Source organism: Drosophila guanche, unplaced genomic scaffold (assembly GCF_900245975.1).
Source record: "Drosophila guanche unplaced genomic scaffold, DGUA_6, whole genome shotgun sequence".
NCBI lineage: Eukaryota > Metazoa > Arthropoda > Insecta > Diptera > Drosophilidae > Drosophila > Drosophila guanche.
Genome location: NW_022995744.1, coordinates 6,142,108 through 6,163,058, shown reverse-complemented (window position 1 = coordinate 6,163,058; position 20,951 = coordinate 6,142,108). Strand labels below are relative to the sequence as shown.

The 20,951-nt window shown below is 43.7% G+C and overlaps 3 protein-coding genes across 4 annotated transcripts in view; 1 reads left to right on the top strand and 2 right to left on the bottom strand.

Moving 5' to 3' along the window:
- LOC117579477 (zwei Ig domain protein zig-8) overlaps positions 1–15,370 on the top strand; it is a 39,749-nt gene extending 24,379 nt beyond the window's left edge. The window contains exons 3-8 of one of the 2 annotated variants that reach the window (XM_034265371.1): positions 6,993–7,216; positions 8,525–8,735; positions 9,604–9,741; positions 12,505–12,632; positions 13,058–13,226; positions 13,478–15,370. In XM_034265371.1, the coding sequence (XP_034121262.1) occupies positions 6,993–7,216; positions 8,525–8,735; positions 9,604–9,741; positions 12,505–12,632; positions 13,058–13,226; positions 13,478–13,815 (1,208 nt within the window). In that variant the 3' untranslated portion in view covers positions 13,816–15,370. The remainder of the gene's footprint in view (positions 1–6,992; positions 7,217–8,524; positions 8,736–9,603; positions 9,742–12,504; positions 12,633–13,057; positions 13,227–13,477) is intronic. The other variant, XM_034265372.1, reaches the window with a different exon arrangement.
- LOC117579478 (antigen 5 like allergen Cul n 1) lies at positions 10,312–11,245 on the bottom strand. Its single transcript, XM_034265373.1, has 2 exons — positions 11,023–11,245; positions 10,312–10,967 (listed from the first exon to the last, which is right to left on the bottom strand). Exons 1-2 carry the CDS (start codon positions 11,146–11,148, stop codon positions 10,353–10,355), a joined length of 741 nt encoding a protein of 246 aa, XP_034121264.1. The 5' UTR covers positions 11,149–11,245; the 3' UTR covers positions 10,312–10,352.
- A 1,746-nt stretch (positions 15,371–17,116) lies between the features above and the next one.
- LOC117579491 lies at positions 17,117–18,192 on the bottom strand. The gene is made up of 2 exons (XM_034265390.1): positions 18,108–18,192; positions 17,117–18,040 (listed from the first exon to the last, which is right to left on the bottom strand). Exon 2 carries the CDS (start codon positions 18,028–18,030, stop codon positions 17,236–17,238), a length of 795 nt encoding a protein of 264 aa, XP_034121281.1. The 5' UTR covers positions 18,031–18,040; positions 18,108–18,192; the 3' UTR covers positions 17,117–17,235.
- Positions 18,193–20,951: the final 2,759 nt, after the last annotated feature.

Sequence of the window (20,951 nt, the reverse complement as noted above, 5' to 3'; positions counted from 1 at the left end):
CTATCGAGGGGGCGTGGATTAATGGGTGGCAAAGTGGCCGGAAAGTGGCGCTCTACAATTTGAACAATTTCCGCCGCTGAACAACATCAAACACAAAAATCTCTCCCGACAGAGAGAAAAAAAAATAATAAAAGTGAAACTTTTGCCTCGTTTGATGTGTGAATTGCGCACATATTTTTTAGTAAAAAATATAACCAACGCCGGACCCAGGCCCCGCCTGCAGACCTTTCCAGCGAACATTTATCATGTTTACATATTCATTTATAAGCGCGTTTTTATGGACACTTGTTAAATGGAAAACAAACAGAGACAAGCAAAAACAAGGGAATATATTTTCCATTTAATGCGATTAGCGGATAGCTTCGCCTCGAATCGGTTATGGATAAGGATTTGGCGGCACGGATCAACGGTAGTTGGACTCAATTGAAAGCGCGAAAAGCAACGAAAATTAATTGTCAGCTGATGCGACGGTGGACATTTTGCAGCCAGCCATATTTCCGTTTCATTTTCATATTCAATTAATTTTCAATTTGTGGCCATTTAATGGTTGTCCTCCTGCTGCTTCGTGCTTGCTGCTTGCTGCCATTCATTCAGCTGCAGCTGCAGCAGAATCTAATTAGCATTTCAGCCACGCCCACATGCAAGGCACAGCCCCTGCCCGTCCGGCAATAATTGCTTAAATAAACACCACGACAAATAAACATTAATAAACATCAGCAGGGAGAAGTAACAATACAGTTGAAATGTGAATTATGGCAATCCCAAGTCTCTGTGGCATGCAACGAAGCGCGCGCGCACGAAGCTCTGCCTCAAAGTGGCACAGAAAGTGGATTGGAGGCAAGCCCAGTTGCATGTTGCACTGATGGTCATTCACTTTGGCATTTGGCTGCCAGCGGCAGTGCGTTTCAGAAGTGTAAGTGCGCAGGGAACAGCTTAAGCTTCGGGCAATGAGCGAAAATACAGCAGCTACAGGCCTCCTACACTTATGCCACGCACTGTAGCAGTGGCAGCCCACAAATAGACAGTGCGTGACGGCTTGGTCGTACTCTTCCGGCAGCTCCCTTCGAATTTAACATGGAAATTATGCATTTTTAATCAGATGACAGACAATAATGCTACCCGGAAAGGCTCATGGCTTGCGGCTATTGATTTTTTTTCTGTATGCACAACAAACAATTGACCTACCAAGAGGTGAACTGCAGTGAACTCTCTACGTACTCCGACGTGGATATGGAATATTTGATTCTATTCTAATAAGCCAAATCAAACAGGAGCGAGAGCAGCGTAAAATCAAATCGGAAATATTTGTAAAGAATTATTTTCAGTTTTGTGAATGAAATTTGCATGCAAATGCAGGGCTAGATTAAGATCTGAAAAAGTCAAATATACAGAGAGTACAGCTACAAGCTCACACACACAGTGTACTTTTCCTACAATATTTACTGCTCAAGATATTCTCAGACATTGTTGTGTGTGGGTGGGTGGGTGGTTGAAGGACGCATGGAAGGAACTCACAGAACTTCTTCAATTACAATTTGATTTGCAAATGACATAGAGGGGGGGGGCATGAGGGCAACACTGCCAAGAAATTGAAGTGGAAAAGTTTTCTTACCGAGTCATGCAACAAGCAAACGAACAACATAAAAATTCCCATCGCAAAATGTGACAAGTTACAAGCGGAATTAAATGTTTGTTAAAGACCTTTGCCACTGATTAAAAATGAGTGAAAGCTTTGGCGCTGAAATATGTTCACAGCACAGCTCTTCTGGCAATTGCAACCTTTAAGCTCGCACTTTTTTGTGCCCATTTTTATACTGGCAATAAAATGTTGCAACAACATTAAAAGGGCGTTTGCACATAAATAAAAAAGTTCCTGGGCTAAAAGCAAACGAACACAAAAATTGGGTTAAAAATTAACTACACCAAAAATTTAAATCAACTGCTGAAGGAGTCGCGGAAGCAGGAGGAGGCCTGCTGACAGCGGTGGTTCGACCGTTGGGAGTCGTAAAAAATCGACTCCTGTCCGGCGTTGTCCGGCTACGAGGAAAAGGCGCTCGCTCTCGATGGCTGCCTGCCTGCCTGCCTGCCTGGCAGCCGTAAATAAAGCCCCGCAAACATTAATAACTCCCATTGGGTGTGTTAACAAGCAATGACCAGAGTGGGGCACCTCCCAATCCCATTGCGGAGGTCTGGTCTGCGATTTTTCCCTCCCTCCCTCTGCCTGTTCCCCCTCCTTGTTGCCACTGTGCATAAATTGCAGTAAAAATGGCGCAAAAATTTTACATTTCGTGGCTGAAAAACGATGTGCAACAAAAGGGGAACAAAACGTGGAAATAAAGTAACACGGAGGCAAGCACAAAAATCGCGCATACGCCAGGTGCCCGTCCACCCCCAACCGTGCAGCAGGCAAAACATAAAATGGTTGAATGATGAGTGCCAGGGAGAGAGACAGCGCACAGGAGGAAAGTTCAGAACAGAGCCCTGGTAATGCATGTAAGACAATCATTTTGACAAGCACTCTGCCAGTGTTGCCACCACAACGCTGAGCTCAGCTCAGTCCTCCGCCCTTTTGCTGCCGGTGGGTTGGGGAGGAGCTGACTGTGGAGTTACGTTACTCATTGGCCCCGTCGCTCGCCTGGCTGCCTTCTGATTACTATGCACTTTGATACTTATCTTTAATTGAGGTAACATTCTGCATGCAAAAAAAAATAAAGAGAAAAAAAAGGTAAAGCGAAAAAGGGAAAAGCTTTAGCTGAACAAAAGCCTTGTCTTGTCTGCCACGCTCCGCTGGGCACACTTTTCATATCCTTCTGGTGTGTCGGTGGGTCCTGCATGACTGTGTGTGTGTGCGACCTGTCTGCCTGTGTGTTGTGCGGCTGTTGCGAACGCTTTTCGGGTGTAACTTTGAGTGGGTTTCAGTGTTGGGCGCCGGGCAACATCAATTACAGCAGATGAGGCAGCTGCCGCATTTAGATTTCAGCTGAAGAAAAGTAACAGTTTTGGGGAGAAAAGCAAGAGTTGCTGGTGGAAAGTGGCAGAGAGACAATCGAGTGGTTTTTATGCATTTTTCACAGTCCAAAAATCGTTTAGGAAACAAGAAATTATCAGCAATTATTAACGCAGAAAAGGCTCTAGTTTTAGCTCTGCTTTGCTCTGCCTATAAATTCTCTGCTCTACTTCATCTTAGATATATTTCTCATACTAGAAACCCTAAACCTTGAGCACAAGAGTCACAGAAATTCAAGCAAAAGTCATTCTGTAGTTGCAACTTAATCAGCTTTTCCCTGCGACATGCACAAATAGCTGTCCATCATCGATGGGTGCATCGATTCCAAGTAAGCTCTTTGCAGGAAGTTAAATTATATTCAATTTGCCGTTGGAGGCCTCACAGTGTTTATGCGTTGCTCCCTTTAAATGTTTAACGAGCGTAGAGGCGGGGCCCACAGCAGTAGTTGAACTCAACTCGGTTTCAATTAATCGTTAACCCTTTCAGTGCCGGGCTCCGACATCATTGTGGAGTTGTGGAGTTTGCGGCTGCCCAGCGTTTGCTTTATAAATATTTAAGACCATTAAGCAGACAACGGCAAATGGTAGTCCACACACACACAGACACAGAGAGAGAGAGAGAGAGAGAGAGAAAGAGAGAGAGAGAGAGAGAGAGAGGGAGAGGGGCAATGAGTGGCATGCGTAATCCTGGCCACATTCAAACATGCAGCCAGCCAGCCAGCCAGCCAGTAAGCGTTTTATGGCCATTGTTTCCTCGGAGGCTTTGAGGCAAAGTCTTACCCCGCTGCCACACCCTGCCTCCTACTCGGTAGTGCGCTGTAATCGTTATCGTAATCGTTATCGTTGCTTGTACCTGGCCCCCCAAGTCCGGTGGCTTCAATTGTTTTGCCGTTAGCAGGTAGCACTTGTCTGCGTCGGATGCCAAGGCTAATTTTGCGTAAAATGAGAGCAGAGCGGCAGCAACCGCAGCCCTCGAATCATTCATTATGACCGCAGTCAGGCGAGGGCCCACAGGACTCGTTGCATGTGCCATATGCAAATAAACAATGAGGAGGAGGGAACGAGAGAGAGAGCCGCTGGGAAGAGTCTAGGCACTAGGGGTAGATCCACTGGGGGATTTCCACTGTAGTTCCATGTCCTGTGGTGGCTCGGGGCCAGTGCACCCGCAAAGCGAATCAATCATAAATTGTCAACAGCTCCAATCCACTTGCCCCGGTGTAGTCCCGGTCGTATACGTGCCATTGCCAGGCTTCTGTCGACTGTGTGCCCAAGGGAACACTAATTGATTTATTGCCCGGAATTAATTCTGTAACCGAACATTAATATTTATTGCAAAAGTTTCGATTGTGACGCTGGGGGAAACTCCAACCCCAAAGCAGCGCCTTGACCTTTTGGCGGATCGTTGAATAATTCGAGTCTGTGGCACGGATTTACCTCGAGGGGGCCGCTGTGGATTGTTTGTGCTGCTTTAAATTGCTTCTATGAATAAGTGAGTTGTGCCCCGCAGACAGCAGACAGCAGCAAGCAGCGAGCCAGCAGCAGCAGCACAAAAGCCATGGCTAACGAGTTCGTACAAACAATCTGCACATTGCTCGAAAAGGGATGGTGGGGCATGCAGATCTTTCGTCAGGTATTTGCAGTTTTATAAAAGCAATACGCATATCGTATGAACGGCATGCCAATGCCAGAGCTCTGCTCTCCTCTCCTCTGCTCTTCTGGTATTTGCATTCACTTTTCCTGCAGTGCCTGTTGTTTGCCTCCAACTGTGGTATGGAAACCCATCAAAGGCGGCAGCTCCCTGTAAGGTCTCTCTCACTCTACCTCTCTCTCACCCTCTCTTTCTCTCTCTGGCCGCCACAAATTCTCGTTTGGCCAAGCGACATTTTGGCTGTGAAACGAAATTTGTTGAGCTTTCAGCAGCTCCTTGAAATGAGCATTGAGCACAGAGTCCAGAGCGACGATTGAAGTAATGCCATTATGCGAGTAGGTGGCCATTGAATGAATTTTCCTACGACCAAAAGTATCCTTCAACCGCCCTCCTTCTCCCTCTTTCTCTCCGCCTGTGCTTGCTGCGGCTTGTGTGGCATGAATACTTTTGGCTTTCAGGTTTTGTGGCTCTGCAAATGCTGCAAATACTTATTTCAATTATAGCTAAAATTTCGTGGTTATTCCTAAAGAATTTATCCCTTCCACTCCTATGAAATTGTGGCTTTGTTTTTTATTGGTTTTCGTACAGATTTTCTCTCTAGCGAATTTTCAGTTCAGATTTTTCCTCTCTTCTGAAATATCTGTTGAATTTTCTAAGCTGGAGCTGGTTTTTTCTCTGCTTTTTATTGTTTTTTAAACCGATTTTTCTTTTGCCGAAAATTTCAGTTGAATTTTCTAAGCTGCAGCTGGTTTTTCCTGTGTGTTTTTATTGGTTTTAAACAGATATTTACTCACTCCCATTCTTCAGCTAAAATTTTAGTTTAATTTTCTAAGCTGTGTTTTTTCCTTTTGGCTTCATTTTGCACACAATATTATTTCAGCTCCAAAAATCGTTGACTGCTGAAGCGGTATCCGCCCTTCCCCTTTTCCCACCCACTCATTCATTTTGGCAAATGGCAAAGTTTTATGAACTGCGCCGTTTGGGAGTCAGTTTTAGGTTGTTGTTTTCCTTTTTGTTTTCTGTTTTGTTTTGTTGGTTGGATTCCTTTTAGGCGGAAATGAAATTTTTGCAGTTTTACAGTTTTGCAATTTTTGCTGTTTTACTGTTGTTGGGAAAGGGGTTTTTGGAGGAGTCGTTCACTGAGTTTGAGTGTGGGGCCATAAAAGCTTTCTGCCATTTCAGCTGACGATTGTGAAGTCATAGAAAGTCGTCGTCGTCGTCGCGTCGAGTAATTAGAAAATTAACCCCAACCAGCCGGCCATAAATGAAAATGTAACAACTGCCATTTGCAACGGGAAATGGGAACAACAACAAAAAAAACTAAGGGAAACAGCCGAACCAGCAGAAGCGGCACCAGCTCTGCCACTCCACATGCTGCACACTCGGCGATTCAGCCAGCCATGTGGCCGCTCGAGCAAACTCTTCGCTCCGCAGTGAATAAAGGAGCACAAAAAGAAAAATATATACGAATGAAACATTATAAGGGGAAGGATTTTTTGAAGATAAAACGACTGGCAGATGCTCTACAAATAGTTGTGGAAAATGTATAGAAATTATATGAAAACAAAAAACCAAAACTCATTTTTAAAGATAATTTCATTCCGCTGACATTTGTATGGAAATTTCGCTGCAAGGCTTCATTTTCTACTGCTTAATTTTGACACTTTTAGAAGTGCTGCCACAGTGCAGACTGCAGCCACAAGAAGAGCCACTGAGAACTTTTTTACTACTTTGACCAGGATCTAATCAAAACTCTAACAATGAAAAAGACCACAAAAAAATAAAACTAATATACAGATAAGCCACAGACAAAACGCTCTTCCTTGATGCTCTTCCTTTCGTTAATGTTAATGTTAAATAATCTGTAAAGATAAACTCCTTCCTTTGGCAACTCGAATGTTAATGAAAATTTCGATGCATGGCTTCACTTCCGACAGATTAATTTTGTCACTTTTAAAAGAGCTGCCATAGTGGAAAAACTGCCAGAAAGTTAGCGTAAAACTACCATTACCAAACTAACAAAAAGAAGAGCAACTCTCAGTCCAAGTGGTGCTGTCATCGCTTTAATTAAACTACACACGTGTCACATGTTTAGGTGCAGTTGGTGGGCATTTTCATTTTTCTACGTGCTCTTTTTTTTCGGCCACACTTAAGCTCAGACAAAATGCGAGTGAATGAGTGTAGGAATGCGGTCCTGGTGGCGTCACCAGCAAGCAGGTGCTTTGCCACGCTGGAGTCACACATTTTCAGTGGCTTTTGCCACACCATTTTTGCACACAACACACCACAATTTATCACTACTCTAACTTCTTATCTTTCTCTCTCTCTCCCTTTGCAGGACTGGCCGTGTGCTACCAGCGGCAATCTGTGAGCAGCAGCAACAACAATCACAATCATAATAATGCCGAGTCAAAGCCCACACACATGCCACCATCGCATTATCCGCACGGCCACAAGTGGAACGAGCCGTACTTTGATCTGACCATGCCCCGCAACATCACATCGCTGGTGGGCAAATCCGCCTATCTTGGCTGTCGTGTGAAGCATCTGGGCAACAAGACGGTGAGTAAGAGGCTCGGTCCTCTTCGTATATTAATAATAATCTTGATTTTTATTTACATTTAATAAACAAAGAGAAAGCAGAGGGGAAGCACAAGTGTCGCAAATATGCCACCGAATATCCACTTAGATGGTCGAGATAGTCATCTCGGACAGACTTTGCGTGGAGGATGCTTATTAAATTTGGTGCCAGTTTATTATGTAATACGTGACAACAGCAGACAGCAGATGCTGTCCCTCCCCTCCCATCTACTCGTTCCCTGCTGAATGGCGTCACTTGATTCGCATGGCCCAATTAAAGTCTCGTCTTTCAAGCAGGCCCCCCAGGCGGCACTTTAAATCCCGCCCCAGACGGGCATTGCATTTCAGGAATTGAGCTCAAAACTGGGGTCTATGCCTGCCTATATCCTGTTTCAATATGCCGCAGCGTCAGCCAGTGGACAGACACAATGCGGAAATACTTGCCACGCACTTGCCAAACATTTTTCGCTCCCTGGGAAAGTTTGCAGGTGTTGGCCAGCCAAAAACGAAAACGAAACGAAACGCAAAAGAGGAGCTGTGGCAACGTTGATTACGTTAAGCGATTTAGCTACAGTCATGACCGAGGCCGGGGTCATAGATTTCCACATAGCCAAATCCGCTTCCGCAATCAGTAAACTACACACACAGAGTGTGGGGAGGGGAGAGAGCGCGGAGCTTTGGGTAGTAAATTTATGGCCAGACTGGGCACAAAGTTTACTTTTGCTGCTGCCTGCCCTTTTTTTTTGTTTTGGCTGCCTTTTTTTCGTTTTTTCCTGTGTGCTGTTATTGCAGAATTAGATAGAGAGACAGACGGACCCACACACGGGGCAGTGGCACTGCACAGATGAATGCCACAAGGCAGCACACAGTTGGCTGACTCTGACGCAGTCTCTCTGCCAAACACCCAACTGTCTGTCTGCCTGTCTGTGGGGTGCGGTGTGTGTGCTATTGGTTAGACAGTTAGCCGCATAAACAAGGAGCCCCAAACGTGGGCTCTGCAACAGCAAAAGCAATCCAACTCGACTCAAAAATTGTTGTCGGCAGGGAGGCAGGGCAATGTCGACTGAATGTCGAAATGAAGTGGCTGCCAGCAGGGCCAGGGGAATGCTGGAAGGACCCTCAGTCACACAGCCGAGTATCATTTTCCGGGTCTGTCATGCGTTTCGCACACTAATTTCCAGCTTGTATGAAAATGTCTGCATAAATTTTGTGGCAGAACAAATTATAAGCAAAAAACGACAACATTTGGCACACGTTTTAATGGGTTTCTTCTTCTCATCTTGTTCTTAGGTCGCCTGGATAAGACATCGGGATCTGCACATACTGACGGTGGGCACCTACACCTATACGACGGATCAGCGCTTCCAGACCTCCTATCACCGGGACATTGACGAGTGGACACTGCAGATCAAGTATGCCCAGCAGCGGGATGTTGGCATCTACGAGTGCCAGATATCGACACAGCCAGTGCGCAGTTACTCGGTCAACTTGAATATAGTGGGTGAGTAGTCTCACATCCATCTATCCATCCATCAAGAGGGGATGTGTATCCTTTTGGAGTGTGGCTTTCGGCCGCATGAGCCCTACAGCTTTTTGGGATATCTGCTGCATTTTTCAGACGGACGCGAATACGTACAACAAGCCATTGGCTGTGGCATGAGGTTGGGGCATGAGGTTGAGTCCTGGTCTGTGGGTTGTTTGGGGAATTTCACATATATGAAAGTATCGCTTCGAGTTTATTTTTTCTTTTATTTTTTGCATATTCATGCAATTTGCAAGAGTGTAAATTATGCAGACTTGGCAATCGTCGAAAAATACACAGGATATATGTACAACAAAAACACAGGACACATCCGCGTCGAAATTTTTTGAAATGCTTTCGGGTAGATTGATGGACTGAAAGCGACGAGCCAACTGGAGGCTTAACCCCAGCCACAAATAGCAGATATTGACCGACATAAAGGTGGAACCAATTTCAAAAATGTTTTATGTTTCCCACTGCGGCAACATTTCTATTTTAATTTATATTGAAAATACTTGTGTGCAATTGTTTTAAGCTAAAAACAATGACAGACATTAGACGGGAAATTGTTAGAGTTCTAAGCGAGTTATAATGAAATTAAATCCACCACAAAAGCCTACAATCATCGAACATCTAGCAATAATTATAATGGACAGCGGGCGGTGGGTTCTATTTCTATTTCTATTTCCATTTCTTACCATTCTATTTTTACCCATTTTAGTTAATTAGTTTACCTTTTTTGTTATAGTTTATTCACTGATTTTCTGATGCCTATTTTTACACCACACACAATTTTGTTTATTTGTTCTTTACTTTTTGTTTGTTTTTCGATATATTTTTGGGACAGACCTTATTGATGCGGAGACCAGCAGCATGATGCAGCAGTACTACAATGATGACGCCTTCTATATAGCCGCCGATCGGGTGTATCAATCCAGCGATGATGAATTCGCTGGCATGTTTGGACCCATCCAAACAGTAGCCGGTTTGTGCACAATATATTTATTTATAAGCGCAAACAAAGTGTATCCGCAAGCCAAGCTAACCGGAAGAAGACAGACACGGACATGGATGGAGAGATGACGAAATAGACAGCACGGACACGGATAAAAAAGGAGCGAATGAGGGTGTTGCTTGAGGGCATGCCATGCATGCATATTATTTTTTAATATTTTACAACATTTTTTCGTGCTCAGAGTGAAAGTGATGCCAGCCAGCCGGCAGAATTGGCTAGGTGTGGGTACACCAAAAGGGACAGGTTTGGGTTTGGGGTTTGGGGAAACCGGGAACGATAGTCAAGTGCTGTTGGTGCGCCGCCTTGAGCTTACATTTTCTGTCTCATGACGAACAAATTGGTTTCCAACCCAACGCAGCTTTTACCAACTAACTTCTGCCAGCTACTGTTCCTTTACGCTCTTAATATTTTCCACCTTTTTCACAGTTTTTCTCGCAGTTTTTCCTCCCTCTGTCTGAAATTTACATTTTCTGTTTTTCTTTCCACTATTTTGATTGCCCAAGTGGTTGGTTGGGCACATTTAATTATACTCAGAACGTTTGCAATATTTATTCTGGCCAGTACTCACCGACAGACATACTTTAGACATTTTTGGGCAACGTGCCGCAGAGGTTGGCGTAGCGTTGGCTCCTGCCAGCTGTGCACTGACTTTCGTTGAAGTCTCCGCTTATGTAGAGGTTCTGCTTGCGCGGGGCATCCCCATCGTAGTAGCAAATTAGCACGAAGCGAACATTCCGATTGTCGTAGTTCTGGCCAGCGGCACAGCCCATGTGGGTGGCGCGATCGTTTATGATGTGGCGAATGGCACGGGGCGCCGTTTCCGTGTGGATGCTCTGTAGTTGATAGACCTCGTGCAACCAGCTTTCCGTGAGGAAGGTCACCTGGCGCATATTCGAGATTAGATGCAGGGCACGCGACTGCAGGTCATCGCCGTAGTTGACTGCTGGTTCGGGAAAGTCATCTGTGGCCACACACACATCGTTCAGTTCCCTCAGACAGCGCTTCAGATGATATTCCGCCACGAGGGCCAAGTAGATGTCCCACACCAGCTCGGGCATGTGCTGGGCCTTGGGCAGGCCGCTGATCTCCCCGCTTGCCACTTTCTGGCGGTAGGTGTTGTGCATTGCCAGCAAATACGAACGGTACATTTCCATGTTGACCAAACGGCGATCTTTCATGCAGCTCTGATCGAATTTCTGCAAAATAACGAGAGATAAATTTAAGTTACCTGCAGGGACACGAAATACTTACCATGCTGTTGTTGCAGCCCAAATGAGTCATGCCCTGACAGGCCTTAACCTCGCAAAAGTCAATGGCCAGACAACAGCTTAGCCAGAGGAGCCCGAAACTCAGTAAAACAAACGGCCATTGCTGCATTTCTGTATCGTACTGTCTTGTTATTGCCTAATACGAAAGCAACGGCAACAAGTGGATTTTGTTAAATGAAACAGACTTCAGAAGTTTAAATAGCAAAAATTCGAAAGTTTTGTGTTTTGCTGTGTGAAACAGCAAACGTACAGGCTTCTGAGCAGTGCTGACAACAGTTCAGGTCATAAAAAAGGCTAAGCTGGACTTTGTATAAACTAGAAATAGCCAGACAACTTTGAAGTGAAAAACGATTGTGAGAAAATAGCTAAATTGCCAACACTGCTGCTGAGTGCCGAAATAGTAGAAAAGAGTTTGTATGCAAAAATTGCGGTACATTTCTGCGAGAGCGAGATTTTGAGAGAGCAAATCAAAGTAAGTCGCCCATAAGGTGACGCCTTCAACACATTTGCGCTCTTTCGTTTGTCAGCATGCATGCGAATGTGCGCTCTCTGACAACCGAGAGAGCGAGTGGAAAGACGGAATCGCAGAACGTCACCCTATTAGAAACATCACTTGGCATTTGTTTCCTCTGATGACCGTCATGAAATGATCCATCCCTCTCTAACACACGTTGCGGGGTACAACAACACCAACTTGTATAATTTCATCATGCTTTGTGACTATCTGCAGCAGTTTTTCTGAGCACTAACATTTTATGACTGCCTACAAAAGCTCATAACTGTAACCCCGTTATGTGTTCAAATGTACTACATATGTGTGGATGTATAGCCCGTTGATTGGCATTTAAATTTAAAAAGTCCCAACGGAGCAGCAGGGCAAATGTTGAGCGATAAAGAGGAATCACAGAAAATGTATTGGTACACAACACAGAATGGCTGCTCCAGCTCAGCCCAGATATTTCCCATAATCCTATACTCCCTCCCATGACGAGGGGACCCGGGCCGGCCCGTAATCGATTATTTAACGTACTGACTTTGACTGGCAGAACGTTTCCTACTCAACTATGGAAATACCCCCTACAAAAACAACAACAACTGTGGCCCTGGGGGCTGCAGCTGGAACGGGGGCTGTTGCTGTTGCTATAACTGCAGCCTGGAGCGAGATGGGGCACTTGTCACTGGTCAAATGCAGCTCAAACCCAAGCTGGGGCAATTTCTAGCACTGCCATGGAATGACACTGGCAGTTGGGGCTGTGTGACCATTTCGGAATTTCACAACTCGTCAGAGCGAGCGAGAAAGGGAGAGCGAGGAAGAGCCAAAGCTGTGAACGGAGCTGATTAGGCAACGTAACCAACTGATTGGCACAGCTCAAGTGGTAGGCAGGCAAAAACGAAGAGGGTGCAGGGACTGGGACATTAATCTATGGCATAACTGAAAAATGTTCGCTAATTTCAATGTTTCCAGTGCCAACGGCCACCATTTTGGGCGGACCCGATCTGTACGTGGACAAGGGCAGCACCATAAATCTCACATGCATCATCAAATTCAGCCCAGAGCCGCCGACGCATATCTTTTGGTATCACCAGGATAAGGTAAGTACATACATATCCGCCACACACTCTTGAAATCAATTTAGAGGGATAAAAGAAACCAATTTAATTTCCCATTTGTTGGTGCCAAATTATCTTGCAATAATTGAGTTTTTGTGCGCAGTAAAAAGCGCAAGGGGGCCCGGTGGCCCCGCCCAGCCAATTGCTGTGTGGGCGGGATAAATGTTTTTAACTTTTATGAGCTCCGGGGGGTCGCTTGGCGCCTCTTCAGGGGTGTGGATGTGTTGCGCAGTGTCTGTCGTGTTTGTTTACGAAACGTATTTAATTTTGGCTTTTATGATTATGAGAAAACATGCTTTTGCATTTAGGTTATATAACCCCCGTACCGCCCACACACCCACTTTGAAAATAACTTTTTCAACAAGGGAGAATTTTGTTTTAATATTCTTCTTCATCGCATCACGCAGGTGCTTAGCGAGGAGACTGGCGGCGGACGTTTGAAATTCAAGACCATCAAATCGGAGGAGACCAAATCCATTTTGCTCATTTACGACGCGGATCTGCTACACTCGGGGAAGTACTCGTGTTATCCATCCAACTCGGAGATAGCCAGCATACGCGTTCATGTCCTGCAGGGTAAGTATTCCGCTCCAAGTTTAAGGCCTTTAATTTGATGCTGCAGCCTGATAATGTAAATTATTTATGCATGCATTTGCTTGACCTCGATTTGTATGCATTAAAAGTTGCAGCTCCAGCTACGACAAAACTTTATGCAATTTATGAACTTGCCACAAAGGCGAACCAGCGCAGAGGCCTTTTGCGACTCCCACAAATTGTTGCCCATTCAAACTTAAATCTTCTTCTTTTTCTTCCTTTCGGTTTGACAGGCGAACGGCCGGAGGCTATGCAAACGAATGCGGCGCCGGCTGCTGTCGCTTTGGCCTGTTGGTCCTGCCACACGGCCCAGGCCACTCAGGCGGTCAAAGTAATTAGCACAATGGTCGCGGCATTTGTATTGTTGGAGGCATGCTCCTCGCTGCTGCTTCAGGGCGGTGCACCAGGTGGTGGTGGTGCTGCTGGAGCAGGCGGTGGCGGTGGAGGTGGCGCACCCAGCCGAAGTCGTGCCAAGGAGAGACCCAGCCAGGAGCAGACCCTAGCCAAGTCCCTGCCCATGCCCTGCGGCGGCTGTTGCCCTGTCAATAATGGCAGCAGGAATGCGCGGTGATAAATTAATGTCGCATCGCTGGAATTCCACCGCCAATGCAGCAGCCACTGCACCTAAATGAGGCAGAGCTGCAGCAAAAATGATTTATAGCAGCCACAGAGGGGGAAAGAGAGAGCGGTAGGAGCAGCAGCCACAGTCAGTTTTCTTCAAAGTTGTTCTTCAGACTTGAGCTGCATGTAATACCTTTACAAGAAATACGAAAGAATATAAAACTGAAACTAATTATGCTAATGAGGAGGAGAAGATGTTTCAACCAGCTGCTCCTGCTGCTGCTCCTGTGGCTTTCTCCTTGCTCCTGGCTCCTGCTAAGTTGTAAGTAAGAGTGTTTCTAATTAAGTGTGCCAGGATCTACAATACTTTGGGTATTAGGGTGTACATAAAACTGCCAGAACCCAGGGCAAAAATAAAAATGGTTAGCAAGCATTTGGAAAACGAATCATCAGCGAGTCATTAGCGGAAGTAAACAACAATTATAATCATATTGATAGCTTCTAAAAAACTAAATACTAAATAGTACATAAATACGATACATAGTGAGACATTTGCGTAGTTTGAAAAAGTTTATTCAAATTGTTGTAAATATTACAAATGGAATACCTAACGCGTTACGCATTTGATTTAGGTTTCTCTTTGAGTTATACTTTCCCCCCCTGTATAGCGTAGTCCTTAAGCCCTGTACATAGTTAGGTATATGTATCCATATGTAATGCCAGTGTAGCAAATAATAACTACAATATATTTCAATGTGTGGACTTTGTCAAAGGGTTCCTAAACTACATACATCTTTTTGGCAACATTTTTGTAAGCGAAAACAACAAAACAACAATTTTCCTCTTTGGAGCATTATTTTTTAATGTTTTTTTTTAATAATCTATTGGGGTACATTAAAATTGTATGAGAAATTCCTGCCAAAAAGTGCTGCTAGCTGCTTCACTTTGAAGTAGTTGGAAAGGAACCCCAGCCGAGGCTAACAATTTATTTAAGAGTTTTCCAACGGCCACGGAAGAGCTGCCAGTCATGTGGGAAGGTCCTGTGCCCGTTCACAATTCCTGTAAATGGGTTTCTTGCCCCAAACTCCAGCAATATTTAGAGCTCCTCTTCGAGCATGTCCGGTTGCATTTTTGAAGCCCCTTCTTGGCCGAACGGCCGACTCACTGCCGAGTACGTTTGTCGACAGAAATATTTGCATTTCCATTGCCATTTCCCGAGCGCTATGTGGAAGCTCCCTCAGTCGTCACTGCTCTCCATTGAGTAGCGAGTGACTCATGGCTCGAATTTGTACGTTCAAAAATTGTAAATAAATATGCATATGGGAATAAACTATATAATGTACTCAACTATTTATATGTGGTAGTTATACATACAAGATATATGGGTAAAATATATATAAATATATTTATTAATGTAAACCGAAACGCATGCAAAATTAGTCGCGACATTGTAAATGAATGTTTAATGGGTAAAAATTTAATGTTGCAGAGAGAGAAAATATATTTAAACCATACCAAATAATTGCAAATTAAGCAAATAAAATTAATGTTTAAGCGTAAAATTAGAACATCATAAAAACAGAGACAGAAAATACAAAAAATAAATATAAACAGAGAAAAATAAGAAAAAATCAGTAAAAACCGAAAAACCCACAAAAAAAAGAACAACTCCGACAAACATAAAACCAAACTTTGTTGACCTTTTTTGTTGCAAACAAAATAGTGGGCAAACGAACACATTAATAATGATTATGAAATTGTTTTTAATTTTTAAGCGGCGTGTAGCTACGCAACTATGGCGAAAAAAAACGGCATGGAAAAATTCAATAAAGTTGTGTGTTTTTTTCTTTGGTTATTACCATCCAATGATAAATATGAAATTTATTACAAAAGCATACACTCTCCGTGCGCTCTCTCTTTTCGCTTTCTCTTTGATGTGAGTTTGGGTTTTAGGTGTGGGTTTTGGGGCAGAAGCTGGGGCCTACCCCCCCGCTGTGCTGTGAGGCCGGGAAAGATTTATGCAAATATTTTCCATTGCTATTCATGTATTTAGCCAGAGAATTTTAATGGTCCCACACACAGACAATGGATCGTGAGCGCCTGCGGGGGAGACTGTAAGTTTTCACTCTGCTATTCTCTCGTATTTTTCGGGAGGCATTTTCCATTTTTCAGCCCAATAAAGCCGCAATGCAAACGGCAAGCAAGAAAAGTGTAAGCCAAGAAAAGGAAAAGCAACGTCAAGGAATGGGCATTAAGTGCCTGGCAGCATGGCTGTCGGGCAGGCCAGCACTAGGCCATGTGTGTGTGCTGCCACTAGGCTATCCTGTCGCAGGACTCTGTTTGGTAAGACATCAGAAGCCGTTAACATAAAAGTTTATTATATGACAAGTAAGTACATATATTTCTTTCCTTCTCGCTTGCATTAGTCCTCTCTCTCTCTCTGCTTCCCACTCTTTGTCTGTTGGCCAAGGCAAATAACGGCAATGTCATGCCAAAAAAAGTTTAATAGCGCACAACGCGTCAGTCCCATTCCTCTCACCTCCTGCTTGCCCCATCAAAGCGAATTGAGTGGAAAGGCGCATAAGGCACATGAGCCGGAAAGTTTTACTCCCCACTCTCCTCCGTAGTGCCAAGGTATTATCAAGAGAGAATGATGATGATGATTGGACTACCCACCCGCATGCTGCGCCCTTTGCAAGATAATTTGACTCTGCATTCCACAGAAGATTTGCGATCAATGGAGTGAGAGAATAAAAGAGAACATTGTGGGCACACCTAAGTACACATGTACTTATGTATAATGGAATTAAATGGTTGACTTTTAAATACAAACATCATAAAAACAAACAAACCTCACTTTAAATCAAAGATAAATGTATTAAAAGTCTTTTTAAAATAATGTAAAATAAATAGCAAAAGTACTTAAGACAAATCTTTTTATGTTTACATCAAAATTGACATAGTTTTGGTTATTGTTTATTATTTTGTTCACCATTCAACTTTTGTTTTTTTATATTTGCTTAAAATTGTATAGAGAATTGTCTGAGGCATGGTTAAGTATCCTTATTATTATTATTCAGATGACTGTATGCTAAAAATAATTAAATTAAATGTGAATGGAAGACATAGTGAAAAAATAACCGACTCAGGGCCTTAGAGTACCCCTGGAGCAAACCAATCTCTCAATTAATATATGCAGACATACTTCTAATACCAGACATAACAATTTGCCGACCTGCAATTACTCTTCAGTCAATATATAGCCAAAGACCAAGCCAAATTATTGGGTAAATACATTTTATTTTGGGCCTTCGACGGAATAACATTTGCCTCCACTCAAATATATTATAATAAAGCAAAAAAAACAAATCAAAATCAATAAAGAAGAACCAGAAATAACTTTCTTTGTGGAAGGGTCTGCCAATTGGTCTCACATGACCAACTTGCGAGTGCCATCCTCTGTGTCACAGCCAGAAGTCTTGTACTTGTCCACCTCGGCCTGGTACACTGACCAAAAGTCCGTGGGATCCACAGTCTTCTCTGTGGCATCCTTCGGTTTGGGCACCCGTCCGGTCTTCAGGATCTTGCCACCACGACGACGACCCACAGAGAGAAGTGGCGGTGGTGCTGGCGCGCCCATGGACGCTGCGATAATGTATGGAGCGGCGACATTAGTTTCTTCCTGTTGAATTTTCTTGAAAGTATCCAAGAAAGATCCATCGTTGGCGAAGCAGCAGCCGCTCGCCGTCTGCTTGGCTGGAGCAGGCCCTTTGCTCTCCTTTGATATGGAGTCCCGCAGCTTCTGTAGCTTCTCCTGCGTCTCACGGTGAAAGCGCTCCTTGTCGAAGGGCTCGTCCGTGTCCAAGTTGTAGTAGTCCCCCACCGCAGATCCATTCTTTGACTGCTCGTCCTTCTCCTGCCTGTGGCTAGTAGCTGGTGAATCTGAGCGACGAATCCGTTTGCTGCGCCTGGAGGAGTCATGATAGCGATGGTGACGTTCGCGCTCCTTGGAACGATAGCTGAACTCGGTCTCCCTATGGTGGCGTCGCTCGCTACGACTTTTGCGTTCATCTGATCGTTCTGTTGTTCTTCCCGAGCGTTTTCTGCTGCCACAATCCATAGTCGGGCTGCGTCTCCGCTGCCAATTGAGTGACTGAGATCCGCGTGTATACATTAACTGCTCCTCACGCATTTCCTTCTTGTGTTCAGTATGACGACGGGACATTTCGTACTAGCTGCAATGCGAAAAAGTTTGCGTTTGTCCACTGTTCCTCATTGTCGACTCCTCCATTGCATACTCACCAAATAATCGCAAGTAACAGTGTTTAGTTCAGTTAACTAGCTGCAAATTTGTTTAATACTTGTCCTTTTTGTTTTGCCAGAAAGAAGTATTTAACCCAGACTACTGGGTTTTGAGAAGAATCAGATCGGAAGGGGAGTAGCAGAAAGTCAGTTGTCGTGATGTTACAGTTTCATGTTAAGTTAGCAGCGAGCTAACAGCAAGTGAAAACGAGAGTGCACAGCTGGGCTACAGTTTGTTCCAGACACATGTTAGTTTAGCATTAAGCTAACAGCGAAGAAAACAAAAGGTACAAAAAGCCGCATGTTAATTTAGCAGCTAGCTAACAGCGAAAGAAAAAGAGAGTGAGATCTGCACAGAGAGCCACAAGCCACCTACGCACTTAAATCCGCGTCGCTCTCTCAACTTAAATTTCCCTGACCAGACACAGGAGAGAAATGCCCTGACCGCTTAGATACAGGAGAGAAATTCCCTCAAAAAATATGCTTCCATGCAAAAGCACGTTTTTTCGCGTCGCGGCCCAAAAAAAAATTCTAAAAATGGTGAAAAAAAGTGCGTTAAAGTTGATAAAAAAATGTGTGATAGTTAAAGACAATGTTTAAAAGATAAATATACTAGAAAAGTGCTAGAAACTCGAAAAGAAATGTGAAAAGTGGTACAAAATTCGGTAAAATGCAAGCGCTTGTGAGGAGAGAGTCAGGCCACTTCGGGAGTGGCACATAAATGGCACTCTTCGCGTCGCAAATTTCGGGGTAAAATAACGGGATCATTCAATTTAAGTTTTTTTTTCTCTTGTGTTATTTTCAGTTGCTTTGATTTTTTTTCTGTGAGAGTGAGTGTAAATCCAAGACAGTCAATGTGACGGCAAGGGGTGCCAGGCGGTTTCGGCAAAAGTGAGTGAAGTGATGAAGTGCAAGTGAAAAAGAAAGAAAAGAATTATAACGCATAACTGTTGAAAGAGCGGCAAAAAAAAAAAATTGATGAAAGGCCTAAAAGTGTGTGTCCGTCCCTCGCGTAAACCGTTGCGACGGTCAATTAAATCGCGTATTTCGTAACGGTAAAGCGGCTCCAAAATTTGTATGTGATTACCTATTACACAATCATATGCACTTTTCGGCCACCTTTCGATAGACAGAAACGAACAGAAACAAAGTCAGATTCGGAAGCAAGTGAGCACTGGGAGCAAGTGAGTCTCTTTGTTTTGTTTTTATTTCCTTATATATTTTTCTTAATATTTTATTTATTATTTCTGTACACTTCGGGAGTGCTAATCCCATTCTATGCAATTCTCAAATGGGGCACCTAACCTAAGACTCTTTATGTTTTTACTCGTATTTTTTTAAGATACTTAAAAGGCATGTTATTAAACGATTTGAATGCAATTTTAACTACGAAACGTCTGTGGATATTTTCATTTGGAATAAACAAACGAAAGCAAGAATTGAAAATAAATAAATATTATCCAGACCAGACCAGATCACCTTTTTTGAAGTTCAACAACTGTCTGAGCCCTCCCTTTGAGACTTGGTGTTTCTGGAAAAGTTCAAGCCCTAGAGGAATTGTTGAAAATTGCCTTTAATTGCGCATTGCTCGGCTACCAGAAGTCGTCAGATGAAAGCGAGAATGCCCGAGGCATGTAGCACACAGCTGTGTCCAAGCCATCGCCACAGCCACAGCAGGTCAATCGAGAAAAGGGAAAATAAATTATCATCACTGTGACATTTTCATTTGTCAACCTACATAATTTGCTTTGTCTCGCATTCCTTCCACAGCCTAAAAACACCCTACACGCACCCTGTAGACATCCTGGCCGGATAAACATGATAAAAAAACTGTGGCAATTTGGCGTGGAATTTCACTTTTCTTTGACGGCTGAAGAAAATAAAAAAGCGCAAACACAGACGGAGCATGACACGTTTCGCTTTTATTGGGCTTGCCAGGACCTGGATGTCGTTAGGGCTGGGTACAATTTTAATGTGAAAATATGATTTGATTTTATTCCTCTGCACCGACTCACATTTATTCGTTTATAGTACCGGAGCACTGCAATTTATGTATATTTCTCTGGCACCCTCTTGGCTGAGTACTCGCATGATTTTCTCATATTGAACATAAATCACGCGTCTAAGGCTTCAAATGCAAAATAACCAACACAAGTACACGTGTAGAAACACACCTGTTTGTGTGTGTTCGTGTGGGCTTGTATCTGTGTGAAAATCCAGTACATAATTTATTGACACGACTGTGAAGCCTGGCAGGGGCCACGTCAGGCAGGTATTGCCGAATTCTGTCCTCCAGCTGCCAAATGGAATACTGTACATTATTTTCCGATCCTAACTCATGCATCCCATCATCCCACCATCCCCAATACCCCATACATTTCACGCTGTCACAGTTACCCTCTGTGTCACTTTTCTCTCTAACCCGTTGCGTGTTTGTGACGTCGTCAAAGCGAATGACAATGGCGCCGCATTGATGGCCAATTTAAATGGCAGCAAAGTGAGTTGTTAAATGCATTCCAATGCTGCATTTCATATTGATTGGGTACGGTCTTAAGTTTGCGCTGGTTGAGCATTGGTAGATTATAAAGAGGAGTGACATATCAGGAGGAAATTTCTGAAACAAACTCCCAAGTACTCCTAGTGAGTTTATTTATACATTTTTCTTTTCGTATCCAATAAAGTATTTGTTGTCACATGTTTCACATAAAGAGATGTAACTCTTTTTTTTAAATAATTATTATGTTCTAGCTGAAATAATTAAGTACAATAATTTCCGTATATCCTCATAAAATTATTCTTCTATTTGTGGCAGCAAAAGGCAGCAACAACATTTATTTGCTTTAT

Excerpts from the sequence above, each read along its gene's own strand:
- LOC117579491 (XM_034265390.1), bottom strand. The coding sequence starts at position 18,030 with ATGTCCCGTCGTCATACTGAACACAAGAAGGAAATGCGTGAGGAGCAG.
- LOC117579478 (XM_034265373.1), bottom strand. The coding sequence starts at position 11,148 with ATGCAGCAATGGCCGTTTGTTTTACTGAGTTTCGGGCTCCTCTGGCTA. Across the intron at positions 10,968-11,022 it reads TGGGCTGCAACAACAGCATG|AAATTCGATCAGAGCTGCAT; the intron begins GTAAGTATTTCG and ends GTTATTTTGCAG.